We start from the raw sequence: 16239 nt of genomic DNA, 5'->3' as shown, positions 1-16239 counted from the left end.
TATGAATACAGCGTACTATAAAGTAAGTGATTATTTGACTGACGAAACGGTGTGGTCTGAATTAGCTCCAGCTCCACATGTACCATTACGTTAAGTTAACATTGTCAAAAACATTTTTTTTTTAAAGATATGTGGTATGGAGTTTCTTTCGCCGCTTCTTCTCCATAACGAAACACCTTGTGAAGTGGTGGTAGTTGTTTTGACATTCAAAAAGTGCTCTGTAAAGAACCTATTTTGAATTAAAAAAAATATTTGATTTGAATGCATTAAATGCATTCATTTATCTTGATAAAAATAAGATTAAGAATATATTACGCATATCTCCAATGAATATAATTTATAAAATGAAGATACTTTTTTTAAACGAGCTTGCAGCGAGCGCACGGGTACCTGATGGTAAGTGGTTATTGCCGTCCAAGGGCTTCTACTATCAACACCGGATAAGATTATATTCTGAGGACTAAGTTGGAACGTCTCGGATAAGTAAATCTCCTATCTTCCCTTTAAAACGGAACACAGCAGCGCTAAACACTGTTGTTATTAAGCAAAAATAGTTCCTATATAAAGAACACAGTCACAACTATTTTGGTTACTATACTCTTTTGTGGATGTACCTCCTGAAACCACAACGAGTTCACCGGTCACCGGGTTCAGGGCCACCTTCAAAAACGAGCATTTCAGTTTAATAACAAGTTATTAATTTTTAGTTTAATACGAATAAATATTCCAATTGAATTTAAAAAAAAAAAAGTTACAAAATATCACGTTTTATGAAAATTCGGCCCATCTCTATGACCGAATAGAGAGCCATGTAGTTCGTTCATAGTAATGTTGGCTATTGATTGTCTGCCAAATAAATACGAATGTCAGTTGTGACAGCGTTCATAATTGCCAGTGTATATGGTCCTCAGGCAGTTGATCACCTGATTGTCAACTTTTTAGATGTGGCAACTTGGCAAGGTAATGGATCGTTTTTCGAATGAAAAAAGGCGTACAAATGTATTTATCCCGGATTTATGTATTTATGAGACTGTCTGTAGTTTATGGAGGTACTGTAAATGACGCTTAATATTTTTTACTTCGATTTAGCACAATAATACATCGATCGCGTTCCGAAACTTCTTACATATTTTGGAAATTTTTGTAGGTATGTAATTTAAATTACTTCACCGCACCCAAAATCGACCAACAGGAAAAAACGAAACAAAATAATCAACATTCAGTTTATTGGTAATACAAGTGAGCCGCCGCTGCGCCGTCCACTCGCGTGTAATATGCGAATCAAAACTATCAACTAACATTATATGATTATCTCCAACATGTGCATATATTTACATTCCATATTCTCTTCACAATAAAGTTATGAGATAAGTACTAATTAACAGATCGTAAGTACCTACTTGTTACACTAATACATTATAGCACAGGCTCTTTGGGATCTCAATGCTTTCCTTTCTACTAATATACTATTATTACTATGGCTACCGCCGAACCTGACATCTGAAATAGAATACCAACAAAGTGGGAACATATCAAGAATTATAATTATCTAATACATTTATAATTTTGTTTTTAATATATCCTGATGAGATGCAGTCCAACATGTAAATAGGACTTCTATCCATCCACATCTGCAACAAACTCCCAATAGGAGAAATAGCAGAAGTCACGCACTTAACATGCTATCAGAGGAGTAAGTTGGAATCACTCTTACATGTTTGTTTGGAATTACTCTTACATTTATTTCATATTATATGGTACGGTACATTTGCAGTATACACAATATATAGTATAAATTGTCAAAATGATAAAAATCAAGAAATAAAAATAATACAATATGAGCTGGCTAGCACCTTAAGGTAGTGTGTAGATGTGGTTTAGCTATACATATGATAATAAATAATTTATTTTGAGAATATCTGAAAAATATCTCTTGATTTTAATCACATTAATTTATTACTTTTATATTAGACTAGAGTTTTTAATGTGATACACAAACACGGCACTGAACCTCATACCTCTTTTTAGTTGAAAACTAAAGAAAATCAAATAGATTACATGATCTCTTGATTATACATGTGTTTCCTTATTTTTTATAAATAACACTTTGATAACAGTATTACTATGATATAATATGGTTATTTGTCTTGAAACATGTAAAAACTCTAGTACAACAACAATATAATCTTTGATATGTGATACTTAACGGAAATAATAAAATTGTGCAAATAATAAATCAATGTGTGCTGCACAAATTACGAATTCAGGCAGCAATTCAACCACCAGCTGGTCAGAGAACACTTAATCATAACGACGGAATGAACTAAAAATTTACATACTCATACCTATTTTCCTTGTACGAATCGCAACTTATCAATCATCATTCATTCACATAAATGAGTACCTAGCAATGCATACGTATTATATTATAATAGTAAAAGGGTTTTAATCTACGAACAAGAAAACTGATGAGAGCTGGACAACAACACGACAATTATCATTGCGTGTCGTGCAGGAACGGGCCGGGCCCGGAACAGCGCGGGGCAGTGGGCCCCGGGACAGCGCGGGGCAGTGGGCCCCGGGACAGCGCGGGGCAGTGGGCCCCGGGACGGCGCGGGACCGTGGGCCCCGTGACAGCGCGGGGCAGTGGGCCCCGGGACGGCGCGGGACCGTGGCCCCGGGACAGCGCGGGGCAGTGGGCCCCGGGACAGCGCGGCGCAGTGGTCCCCGGGACGGCGCGGGACCGTGGGCCCCGGGACAGCTCGGGGCAGTGGTCCCCGGGACAGCGCGGCGCAGTGGTCCCCGGGACGGCGCAGGGCAGTGGACCCGGCCGGCGCGGGGCGGTGGGTTCCCGGCAAGCCGCGGGACAGCGCGCGGCGGGTCGCGGCCGGCGCGACGCGTCCAGCTCGGAGGTATGTACCTAGGGACGCGCTACGCCCAGATCTAAAAAAACGGATTACATCACTATGTGCACCTCTCTTCGGCATTTCAATTTGGACTGATGACTACATAAATGGACTGATTGATGAGCAGAGCGGGGGTGGGATGCTTTATCGACGGACAATGCGTGAATAATATCAGCTACGCCGATGATATGGTTTTGCTAAGCTTATCAGTTAAAGCTCTCGAGGTGCCTATAGAAATTTGCGAGAGGTCCACATATGCAGAGTCCAACGGCCTTAGGTATAAGTCTAAGAAAAGTGAAAACTCATCTTTAAGGCAGGAAATAAAGTTCCTAAATCTGTGCCTTCTGTTAAACTTGGGGGAACTGTAATGAGTTAAGTCACCGAATTTAAATACTTAGGGCATTGCGTCAATGCGGACCTCTCAGACGACTTGGACGTGGAAAGGGAGCACAGGGCGTTCTTAGTGCAGTGTAACATGTTGGTGCGTAGGTTCGCACGTTGTAACGCTGAAGTTAAGGTCACCTTGTTTAAAACTTATTGTCAAACATTTTACACGTGCAGCCTATGATCCAAATGTAATAGAGGATCGCTGAATGCCCTACGTGTCCAATATAATAATGGATTTAGGATAACCGAGACCGAGTGATAACCGCGTAAGTCGAATTCGCGTAAGTCGGGGTATGCATTTACATACCATCGTATGGTATGATTTCGAATGTGTTGACTTCGCGCAACACATACAAATGTTTACATGAATAATTGTATGGTTAGTAAGCTTATTTTTTATAATCTAAATATTAAATAAGAAATTTATTATCACTCGCATCAACGAAAGGTGAAGGAAAACACCTGTGTAACTAAGAAATTTAAAAAAAAGTTCTCAATTTATGTGATGTCCACCAATACGCATTACGCACATGGCCAGGGAGGTGAACTGTGGTCTAACCCTTCTCATTCCGAGGCGAGACCGGTGCCCGGCAGGGGAACTGCAAGGCTCGAGACGACGTTCTAACGGTCAGGTAATATAAAAATGGATACAAACCCTGACGGTGGCGTCCCAGGAGGCGGTGGCGAGCGCCGTGCCGTCGGGCGCCAGCTGCAGGCGCGCCACGCGGTGCTCGTGGCCCAGCAGCAGCCCCAGCCGCTGCCCGCGCAGCGCGTCCCACGAGCACGCCGTGTAGTCGCTGTAGCCCGCGAACAGCAGCCGCCCGCTCACCGACCAGTCCACGCCGTTCACGCCGAACAGCATGCTCTCCTTGCTGTAGCGCGCGATCTCGCGGTCGGCGCGCAGGTCGAACAGCCGGCAGCACGAGTCGTCGGAGCCGGACGCGATCGAGTCGCCCGACGGGTGGAACTTGACGCTGTTCACGTCGGACAGGTGCGTGTCGAAGGCCTGCACGGCGTGGCCGGAGCGCATGTCCCACACGAGCACGGCGCGGTCGCAGCCGCCCGACACGAACGTGTCGCCCAGCTCGGAGGGCGCCAGGTCGAGCGCCATGACGTCGGCCGCGTGCGCCTGGAAGCTCTGCAGCAGCTGGCCCGACTCCACGTCCCACAGCGCGCACGTGCCGTCGCCGCTGCCCGTGAGGATCTGGCGGTCCGTGTTGGGGAACAGGCAGCAGGACATGTAGGACGTGTGCGTGGCCACGGTGCGCTTGCGCGCGGCGGGCTCGTCGTCGGCCGCGCCGCCCAGCGGGAACACCGTGACCTTGTTGTCGAGCCCGCCCGCCGCCACCATGCTGCCCGACGGCGCGTACGCGCACGCCATCACCCACGTGCTGGGCATGGAGATGGTGTGCTCCTTGGTAGCCGTGAATGCATCCCAAACTATCACCTTGCCGTCCTGTCGATACATTGTAATTCACAAATATAATATGCATATTTATGCGATTTCTATTTTTCGACTGAAGGTGGATTTCTACCTTAAACCTGCCTTAAATCATTACGAGCCTTAAGAAATTCCGATAAACCTAATTAAGAGTACAAAATGATTTCATAAACGTTTCAATTATTGATTTTTGTTACTTTGTACAGAATGTGTTTACATTGTGCTGTGATTTTTAAAAAATCTAATTATGCACTTTTAGTTTTTATCAAAGTCGCCCTCCTAACTCCTTTCAGCATTTTTAGCTATCCCTTATAATATCCAAATATCAACGTAAAAAAGAAACAAATATTATGTACTGCCGCATCACACCAGTAAAACTAGTTTTTTCAAAAAAAGTATATATGTAATGGGACCAATTTTATTTAATCACTTGCCCGACAAACTAAAATATATTAATATAAAACTATTTAAACATAGACTTAAGAAAATATTATTACACAATTAATGAATATTTAAATGATAATATTATTTCAATGTGACTTTAGTAAAGTAAATATTGACATTGTTAAAATTGACCCTAAAATATATTTTATAAAATAGTTGACATAAACATAATTAATAAATGTAATACCTACTAACTATAATTTTATATTTTCATGCTTTTTAGCAAAATAAGAGATCATTGTATCAATTTAACACCTTTTGTATAACCTTATTATCAAATAAAGACTGATTTGATTTGATTTGATATCATATTTTGCCCTGAAGATCCATTTGAAAAGTGTTCCCTGTATATAGATTAAAATTGAATATAGATAAACACACTTTTAGTAGTAATAGTTATACTTAAAGATTTACAAGACTAGATTATAAATCTTTCCAATTTGGATGCATGCTCCTTTTGTAAAATATATATATTACAGGTCAATGTACCCATGTGGCCACCATGTGCAGGTTCAATGATGGCAACAGATGCAAGTTCTCACTTGACAATAAAATAATATTTTTTGATGAATATTACTTACATATTATACTATAGTGTAATATATAATATGTATATTTTAGCGGTGGTCGTTGAATCAACGAACTAGTTAAATCAACCGTTGATTCACTTTCAACGAATCAACGTTGACCCAATAGAAATTAAGTAGTTAAATACGTCAACGACGTTGAACGGCACGTTTCGTTATTTTCAACGTAAATTTTATTTTGTTTAGAATTAAACTTACGTTAAAAATAAAATTTAAAAGAATATATATTTTTTATAATATATGAGTAGCAGACGAGCATATATATTAATTTTGTCTGGTAATTGTGTAAGGTATAAAAACATAATTTAAACTCCAATTATGTAGAATATATCTAATAATTTCCTAATGAATAATTATAAAATATACACCAATATACACCAATATACACCAATAAATCAGAACTATCTTAACATATTTCTTACAAACTTGACAAACATTATCAATTTTATACCTAGATCAGCTATGACCATTCTTGTTGGAGATTTTAACCTATCAAATATAATGTGGCAATATGATAGCAATCAATTTGTTGTTGTTCCTCAGGTCAGTAATAATACGATTGATAACATGTTTATTGACGAGATGCTGTTTAATAACTTAGTCCAGTGTAACCATATTAGTAATGAGAGCGGTCGCGTGCTTGATTGGATTTTGACAGACTTACCAACCAAATTAGACATTTCTAAATGCTTACATCCCTTAACGCGTATTGACCCATACCACCCAGCCCTCATAATAGATATTAAGTTAGACCAAATCAAAACTTCGCTTAAACACAAAAATATCCCTGTATTTAATTTTAATAAAGCTGAATATGTGAAAATTAAAGAAGGATTATCAAATGTAGATTGGTTGGAAATGTGGAAAGATGTAGCTGAAGTGGAGAAGATGGTATCTCAGTTCTATTCTACATTAAAATCTGTAATAGAAATATATACACCAAAGTTTAGGTCGCGGAACTCTAGATACCCAAGTTGGTTCAGTCTGCCATTAATAAAATGTGCGCAAGAGAAACAAAGATTTCATAAAAGGTTTAGAAAATATGGAAATCCGAGAGATAAAGAAACATTTGTTTCGCTCAGAAATCGCTATGATGCTATGTTGAAAGTATGTTACAAAAATTTTAAAGATAGCGTCGCCAAAACTATTAAAAGTAAACCCAAACATTTTTGGCATTTTGTAAATGACCAAAAACGTAACAGTAACACGCTACCTAATCAAATGATTTTTGATCAAAAAATCGCTACAGGTGGTCAGGAAATAGTAAACTTATTCTCTGATTATTTTCACTCGGTATACACTTCGTCCCAGAGTTCCTCAAAAGTAAATGTTGAATGTGAACAACTTGAATGTGTAGCACCTTTTATTAATTGTATATTAACTGAATTTGAAATATGTAATGCTTTAAAAAGATTAGATTCTAACAAGGGGGCAGGTTTAGACGGTATACCAAATAAGTTTTTAGGCATGTTAAAGAAATGATTCATCCTGAACAACACGGTTTCTTACCTAAAAAGTCTACTGCGTCTAATTTGATAGGCTTTGTTAATGAGATTGCTGAAGCCTTAGACGACGGAGAGGAATTGCATGCTGTATATACAGATTTTAGTAAAGCCTTTGATTTAATTGACCATTGTATTCTACTTAAAAGAATCTCACAGTTGGGAATTCATGGCTCATTGTTTCGGTGGTGTAAGTCATATCTACAAAATAGATCTCAGTTAGTAATGATCAGCGGTTATATGTCCAGAAGCAAAATTAGAAGCATCCTTGAATATAATAGCTCAATCTGGTCGCCAGGCTACGTAGTACATTGTAATAGATTAGAATGAATTCAAAAGAGATTCCTGTATCAATTATCTCATACTAATAATAACTGCAAACAATTACACTCATACGAAAGTAGATTAAACTTTTATAATATGAAATCATTATGTGCCTGTCGTAAAATTTCAGATATTTTATTACTTTATAAAAATCATTCATGGTATGGTGTTTTGTGAGGGCTTCTTAAAAAATATCGATATTCAAATACCATGTCCTGGTAGTCGTTTGAATAATAGAAAGACTTTTCATGTACCACATTGTCGAACAAAAGTAGGAGAACATTCTCCATTGTACAGAATGTTATCGTCATACAATGCCATTTGTTCATCCTTTGACATATTCCATGGATCGTTAACCTCAGCCAAAACACAATTAAAGATGTTATTCTAAAGTAACTGGTTAGATTATTATTATATATATATTTTTTTTCTTTATTTTTTATTTTTGTAAGCTGATGTAATCTGTCTTCTTATGTAAGCTGTGTTCACTATTCTAGAATGAATACTGCATTGTTTTGTTTTTGTAAGATTTGTTTTATGTATATAAGTGTTACATTCAATTTGTGAACCAAATATAAAAAAAATAATAATAATAAATAAATAAATATCGAGAATTGATATTTATATCAATTCTTGATATTTATAATACACACTACGTCAAATTGTTTTCAAAATAACATTTACCGCACGTCAATAGAGATGCGTTAATCATTGCAGCATAGTTAAAAACCGATTGCTGATGCAAGTTGATATTAGGAGCATGTTAACTCGTTGACGAAATTAACGATTTGATCAACGGAAATTAACCTTGACGTTTTGTTGATGGAAACAACTTCAACGACCCACCACTAGTATATTTCACTACAGGTAACAACATAAGCACTTCTACTTAATTATACTAATCAGTCAATGTGCCCTTAAGTCTATAAAATACATACATAGATATTATTATAAGTATCACAACAGTGATATCACAATTTACCTGGGAAGAGGAGACGATGTGGCGCTTGTCTGGTGACCAATCGGAGCACAGCACTTTGCCCTGATGCCCTTTCAGCACGCGCCGCAACTTTAAGTTGGGAGTGTTAATAGCTTCCAGCCGCTCCGCCACGCATGACACTACAAGTAAAATGTTCTCATATAAACAAATTAAATTAACACCATAGAAACAATGTAATTGCTCTAGAAAATACTCTTTGATAAAAATATACTTGTACAGGTTCATCTCCATAAATCTAGAAACCATGAAAAGAAGCTCTTATCTCATGTATAAGTTTTATTTATTTATTAGTTGCACAAAGAAAGTGCATACTGCACCTCCAATATTTCCTACAATAAGAAGTAAGATTGACAAATTAAAGTACAATCAAGCTAATAAAAGAGTGTTAAAAAAAATGTCATCTCAGTTTACCTGAGATTAACACCTATGTGTAAATGGCTTTCATAAATACTAACTTTAATTATTGAAAGCCTGTTTAGTAGGCCTGTTGTCCATAATATTGGGTCATGCCTATAATATTGGGTCCAACCATACCAAGCTTGTTGTGTGTAAATATCTTCACTTTATGTATCAGTTTTATTCTTTCCTTCAACTTTCCTCGCTTTAAACAAATGTTGGAAAGAAATACAATCAAGATGCGGAGAAGCAGACCAGCTTGGTTAGCTTGCTGATGAAATATTGTTGACTAACTTTAATCTAAATTTTAGGCTACATTTAATCTATATTGCATCTTAGTAAACAGCATTTGAGTTACTTAGTCTGTCTTATTAAACTAGAAAAACGTAATATTTCTAATATTTGCAATGTATAGGAGGATATTTTGAAATTTATAAAATACGTAGGAGTAGTGCAGACAGGTGAAGAGCGATATGGTGCGGCAAGTAGGAGCAGGAAGCACTCACGCGTGACATCGTTGAGCTTCTGGCGCTCCTCCTCCAGCTTCTGCTTGAGCGCCTCCACCTCGCGCAGCAGCGACTCCAGCGTCTCCTCAGGGCTGGCCGCCACCGCCGTGTCCGCCGCCATCGCCTCGCGCACTCCGCTGCCGCCCGCCACTACCACCGCATTCTCACTCGCATCTAATATCTATTCGAACATCGCACAGTCGAGGAAGCAAAGTGCTCCTCGAAGTATCAGCTTACTTAAATCATATTAAAGTTTATTATCTTTATTTATAAGGAAAAGGGGTTTATTTTTTATTTAAAGACACAAACGCTATAACCGATGCCACTACTCAGATTTCTGTATTATTAAAATCGGTCATATCAGATAGTTTCCAATAGCCCAAAACCCAATAGAATAGGTACCTAATAGGTAGGTAGGCATCACAGAACACCTATACTTCTAACTATATGATGACAATGTTGCCAACCCTTCCGAACAAAAAACAGCTAATTCTAAAAGACAAAATATAAATAAAAATAGTATAAAACAGTAAACTTCATAAAAAAATATTTTAAATGTTTTTTATAGGTGAATAATAATGGACGAAAGAACTAGCCATAAGGACCAAGAAATCTCAAAAGTGCGTAGGCCTATTTAAAATTGTGTACTGCAAAGTACAACGACTGCGGAGGAGCAAATTGAGTTTTAAACACAGAACACCTATACTCCTAACGGAGAAGAACGACGACTTCATACAAAAAACGCGATACCATAGTTAGCAACGCCATCTAGAGTTCGCCCCCAGTAAACCGAGCGTAATATTTAAGCGGGAAATTTGAATAATTTTGAGTGGGGAATTTGAAAAATTATGAGCGGGAAATTTGAATAATTATGAGCGGGAAATTTGAAAATACATTTCAAATTACTTTTTGAATTATTACGTAATGTAGGCACTTTTACTCGTAAAATATAAGCATAACAAATCTGTTTTACAATGCTTATATTTTACAGATAAAAGTGCCTACATTACGTTTAAAATATGGGAAGAAAGTAAAATAAAACATTTTTAAAATATGCTCCAAAATTATATTGAAATTAAAGTACTGTTTTAAGAAATACAGTTCACGTGTTTGCCTGTCTTTACAGTAAATGTAGACTTACGGGTGTAAAATTTATAACTCAAAACTTAAATTGGGATTTATTGCTAAAACCTTTGAATAATGCAAATCATTTTAATTGCATTTGACATGATCTTATCATACAAATATAAAGGCTCTAGTATGTTAAGCGTATGAAATATGCACTCTCGTTTGATGAAGGGTTTACCTTGTTTTTATTATTCTTCATCAAATAGATATACTAATGAAACTTGTCTCTATCCTATAAGGGATCTATCTAGTAAGGGATTAATGAGAATGACAAGCCTTATCGATTTATTTCTCTCTGTACATATTTAAGATAACATTTTTAAAATTTAAATAATATCTAGCTATCTAGTCCAGTTAGTAGGGGAAAAAACTTTTGCCATACAAAAGACGGTGGAGTAACAACTCTTTTAAGGTGATAGAACTGCTTGTGGTTCGATTACGACACCTAGCGCCACACCTTTTTTTGTCTAGTAACAGCAGTGTTGAGCTCTGTTGTATTCTGATTTGAAGAGTGTGGTGAAGGAGCGCTGTTGTGTTCTGGTTTGAAGAGTGTGGTAAGGTATGCATACTTTTCCAAGGCCTTCCAACTTAGTCCTGGGCAGCAGTGCATCTGTGGCCAACCTCTGCTAGGAATCTAATCTTATACAGGGTTGATAACTGACATCCATGAGCGACAGTAGCCACTTACTATTAGGTATATTATAAACAAAATTATATAATATGTTGTTTAGGTATGTATTCTGATGTAAAATTCAAATTCGTGAACTTGAGGAGTGACCGTTCCGACCGCCACATCTGTATTATACCCCAATAGTTGATGCTACGACTAAATCATTCAATTAATACTTGAAGAGAAAATTTTACATTTCTTATTGTTTGGACATTATTTTTGCTCACGTGTATGTGAATGATAGCAGTGTAAACATGAAAATTTGATCACAGATTACAATTTATTGGAACAAATATCACTATATTATTTTTAACGCTCTTTTACACCAAAATAAGATTACATGGCAGAATATTCCAAATTACTCACTAGGTGGTGGTAATTTAGAATACATTTCGCCATATAATCCTATTTTGATGTAAGAAAGTGGTATATAATGTTATTTATTCCAACAAAAATTGTAATTTGTAAACAAATTTTAATCTTTATGCTGCTATAACTCAATACATGTGAGACGTCCAAAAAATTGTTGAAACAATAAATGTGTATTTGTTTTTTCACTTAGTTTGTTTTGAACCTCTTTGTCGTTGGATCAACTGTTGAAGTATTATATTGAAGAATACAGAATTTAACACCTTTCATCCAAGGCGGCGGTCCGAGCGGGCACTGCTCAGGTCACAAATTTGGATTTTTCATCAAAGTACAAACCTTAACAACATATGTAAAAATTGTCACTAAACCACCTTTTGTATGGCAAAAATCCTCACTGACTGGAGTAATCCATAAACTCAATATCATTTGTTTTGAGAATATTTACAATAATGGAAATCGTAAGAAACGAGAAGTATATTTTTAGGCGCAATTTCCTACGTTCACCCCAAACTGACACCTACAAAAAATATATAAGTTATTATTAGCTATTTATTTCATGTCAGAATTACCAAATGGTCAAATTAGTGCAACATACCTTAAATAAATTGACACCAATTATGTGTGTGTATGGGAATAATTTTTTTTACAAAAAATAATAAATAAGGTACAAGACAACCTTTAATTTTCCAAATCTGTAATCACAAACATATGCATAACAACGTTTCATAACTTAGACGGTATTCGACTCCACGAATTCGGAACACGTGATTTAAATTCGATACCTTGTTTTCTTATTATGAGCTTCAATGAGCATGTACTGTACTCTTAATGATATGTAATTCATCAAAAAGTTGACGGATGGAGTACATCCAGCTCCATCGCAAATCGAAGGGCAAACGCCGTCAGCACGACAAAGGGCGTTTGCCCTCATTAATAAATTACTGCCATTCCTCGAGGATATAGACATCACATTATACTATAACATAACTAAGTACAGAGTCTAAATCACATGTTCCAAATTAGTGCAGTCGAATGCCGTCAAATCACATAGCCAACATGCGTATCCGATGAGTTATGAAACAAAAAATAATTCATATGCACTTAATATCCATGATTGGTTTTAATTATTTAAAGTGTGTTCCACCAATTAAACCATTTTATAATTCTGATTTGTAAAAATAGCATACTAATGTATAAAAAAATAAATATTTTTGGTAGGTGTCACTTCATGGATTAGTGTGAAAAATCACCCCCAAAAATATGCTTATTGTATCTTACGATTTTCCATATCACATATAATCTGAAAAAAAAATATGGAGCTTATGGATAGACATACATATACTGTTACATAATTTACAAATATAAACAGTTTAAATTTCATAAAGATATCTTAAATAAGTACTGAAACAATAAAAACAAGGCAAGAACCCTTCATCTGGTGCGAGTGCACTTTTCACAAGCATAATCTAGTAGATCCATTTCTTTTATTTGATCTTTAAAATATTAATTTAACAGAAAAAGTTGTGTGGGTTATTGTAGCAGATGTTGAGGGATAGTTAGTGAGATCTCTGAAGGCAACTCTTTGTACAGGATTAACCACTTCAGCTGCGGCAATAGTTGGTTCACAGTCAGTTGTAGGACTAGCCTGAAAACAAAAAATAAAAAATATGTATTCCTTGGTATAGCTTAAGCATATACACAATTACAAGTGAAGAGCTTCCAAAGAACCTTTTTGTCAGCTTTAAGTATAATTTATTTTTAAAAATTACCTGAATTTTTGAGATCATCCAACCTGACTAGTTTCCAGTATAAAATATAAAAAGGTAAGGTATAAAAGTACATAAAGATACTAACAATACCATTTACGACAAAAGACATGAATATGGAGGTGATTGGTTTTATATATTTATATCAAATTAGAGCAACAACTTACATGATACATTGAAATAGCATCTCTATTCGATTGCTGTTTAGACTCTTCTACAAAATCTGCATCTTGAAAATGCTTCTGACATAGCATTCTGTGCTCAGAATGAAGTTTATGTAGCAATGTAAGCGTAGGTGCCCTTTCCAGGAAAATAAACTTTGCCCAATGTTCACAGCTGTGAATGAAACATAAGTTACCAAATTATTATTTGTATACAACTGTTCAGAAAAGCAAATTAAGAGGACAATGATTTTAGGGTTAAAGTATATAAATATTAAAGTATGTAAGCAAGTTTCCTTAGCTCATCACAAGTGACAGATGCAAAATCAACCCTCGAGATATAAAAGGATTAAGTTACATGCATGTTCGGAAAGACTAAAATAGGCTCTCCAATAATCTGTATGAATAATGGTGCCTTTCAAACATATATTTATATGTATAATGCCAATAAACCAGGACTATTTTATTTGGTGCTCCAAGGTTCACATAACTCTATTTATAGCATAGGATGTAAATGAGAGTCGTATTAGCGTCCTACTAGCAAATTTGACGATTGCTAATATTCACAATAAACGGATTAAAAATCGGCTAAAGTGATGAAGTTGTCTAATGTGTATATTATTATGTAAAAATATAATATTTATGTGAACATTGCGCACACGGTTTTTGATAGTGGAATATTTTTGTATTACACGGTTTTACAGTAATTTGTTTTTAGCGTAGGAGTTATTTAGGAAAATGATTTACTTATATACAAAATTAGCACGAAGAATCATAGAATTAAAGGTTTGATAAAATGGCTTCTAGCGATCATGTTAGGCACTTACCGGCTAAGTTCCTCAAAGTTACACCAGGCTTCAGAAATCGGAACAATTTAACATTATCTAAAGCTGGCGAACACCCACACTTAAAACATTTCCTTTTGGTGTCCTTATCTGCCATTGCAAATAAAATAACTACTTAACTAATAGAGTCCTGTCTCGAAAATAATAACCACTGATTACGAGCGGAGTTACAAACTCAACACACGAAATCGGTTTACTGGATTATGACTGCACTTTTAAAACACATAAACACAGGAACACAAGCTCGACTCAACGTTGTAGCGAATTAAAAATGCAAGGAATTATGTCACACAGGGTATTACGCCGGAGGACATAAGACGCCATATTGTTTATTTTGTTTTTTTTTAATCTCCTGAGATGTTACTATACACAAAAATATTAAGAATATAAACTATATTTAAAATGGCAACAAAATTGAGCCCCCGTAGGTATAACCATTGCACTTACCTAGTTGACTCCCCCTGGTTTTAAAGCTACAACTCGACGGGACCAAGCCAACTAAACGAACGGGTGGAATGCGGCCTCTCTCCCCGAATACCGCCCCATGTACCTCTCACATCCTAGTACTGTTCGCAGCTAAACTCTCACAATTCACAAATAATTTCTGGATTATATTTTGGTTTATTATTTGTTATTGTTATCAATGTACATAGTTATTGCTTCTTTATTATTTATTACGTCATTTATTAAGTTTTGACTGTGCCGTGTGTTAAGACAGCATCAAAACCGGGAATAATAAGATTATTCATAGCGAAGAGCGAACAATGATATTGTGAATTTTACGTTTTACATTTTTTTGTACTCATTAGTTTTCGTAATAGTCGTTTAAGTATTATTAGACAGAAAGTTATTAAAATTTAAACTTCATAGGTATAATAAGAGATGATGAGGACCCTGGTTGTACCCATAGTAAAGAACCGTACAGGGGACGTTTCTGATAAGAAAAACTATAGACCCATTTCGTTGGCTACTATTATAGCAAAGGTTTTGGACAGTTTGCTTGACAAACACCTACACAAACATGTTCAGTTGCATGACGCACAGTTCGGATTTAGATCGGGATTGTCTACAGAATCGGCAATATTGTGTCTCAAGCATACTGTGCGATACTACACAGACAGAAAGACACCTATCTATGCGTGCTTTCTTGATCTGTCAAAGGCCTTCGAGCTGGTGTCTTATAGGAAACTATGGGAAAAGTTAGATAGGGATACCACACTTCCAGATGAACGACGATCAATGATGAATGAAAACGACTTTCAGCCGTCAATCATCATGGTTTATAGTCAAAGAATATAGTACCTAATATCCCAGTCGATCAATTATTATCTACCACACGACGTCATATATAAAAATATGTTTCGACCAAAGAGCATAATAAGTATACGACGATTCTGCCCTTAGGGTTATGGGCCAATAACTAATTGGCCATTTATAGTCCGCGTCAAACTACTAGTCCGCTCTGAAGTTGTTACGCACAACTATATTCCGTAGCAACGTAAGGGTATACTAAAGCGCAAAGGGTTCTATTACCTTCAAATTTATTTATTACTATTTATTGTTTTCTATCATAACAAGGAAAATACATTATTCTTTATATATTTTTTTCAAATCGTCAGAATATGAAAACCCCTCCACTAAATTTCATATTTCTACTGTGACTAAATCGTCAAATTGATAAGGGTATAAATAAAACATCAAACTGAATTTGCTTGTATAATAATCTGACGCTGAATCTGACTATGTCAAGATAGCGATTTTTTTGCATGTTCGAAGAGTCACTGTGAGCTTTCCTATCATCCCCTCT

At 36.3% G+C, this 16239-nt stretch overlaps 1 protein-coding gene and 1 long non-coding RNA gene across 2 annotated transcripts; both read right to left on the bottom strand.

The window, feature by feature from the left end:
• Positions 1–1738: 1738 nt before the first annotated feature.
• Gbeta5 (guanine nucleotide-binding protein subunit beta-5) lies at positions 1739–10038 on the bottom strand. The gene is made up of 4 exons (XM_073086317.1): positions 9494–10038; positions 8574–8710; positions 3949–4749; positions 1739–2943 (listed from the first exon to the last, which is right to left on the bottom strand). Exons 1-4 carry the CDS (start codon positions 9612–9614, stop codon positions 2932–2934), a joined length of 1071 nt encoding a protein of 356 aa, XP_072942418.1. The 5' UTR covers positions 9615–10038; the 3' UTR covers positions 1739–2931.
• A 507-nt stretch (positions 10039–10545) lies between these two features.
• LOC140752136 (uncharacterized) lies at positions 10546–14752 on the bottom strand. Its single transcript, XR_012103414.1, has 3 exons — positions 14415–14752; positions 13594–13762; positions 10546–13305 (listed from the first exon to the last, which is right to left on the bottom strand). It is a non-coding gene; the product is annotated as an uncharacterized LOC140752136 (long non-coding RNA).
• Between the last annotated feature and the right edge of the window lie 1487 nt (positions 14753–16239).

This window comes from Epargyreus clarus, unplaced genomic scaffold (assembly GCF_041222505.1).
Source record: "Epargyreus clarus isolate Ecla_fem2 unplaced genomic scaffold, WU_Ecla_fem_2.2 ptg000024l, whole genome shotgun sequence".
In the NCBI taxonomy this organism is placed as follows: domain Eukaryota; kingdom Metazoa; phylum Arthropoda; class Insecta; order Lepidoptera; family Hesperiidae; genus Epargyreus; species Epargyreus clarus.
Note: the sequence above shows the minus strand (reverse complement) of the source record. Positions and strands in the feature narration are given on the sequence as shown.

Coding starts and splice junctions, on each gene's coding strand:
- Gbeta5 (XM_073086317.1), bottom strand. CDS start 9,614: ATGGCGGCGGACACGGCGGTGGCGGCCAGCCCTGAGGAGACGCTGGAG. Junction 8,711..9,493: donor GAAGCTCAACGATGTCACGC/GTGAGTGCTTCC, acceptor TTTTACTTGTAG/TGTCATGCGTGGCGGAGCGG. Junction 4,750..8,573: donor ACATCGTCTCCTCTTCCCAG/GTAAATTGTGAT, acceptor ATGTATCGACAG/GACGGCAAGGTGATAGTTTG.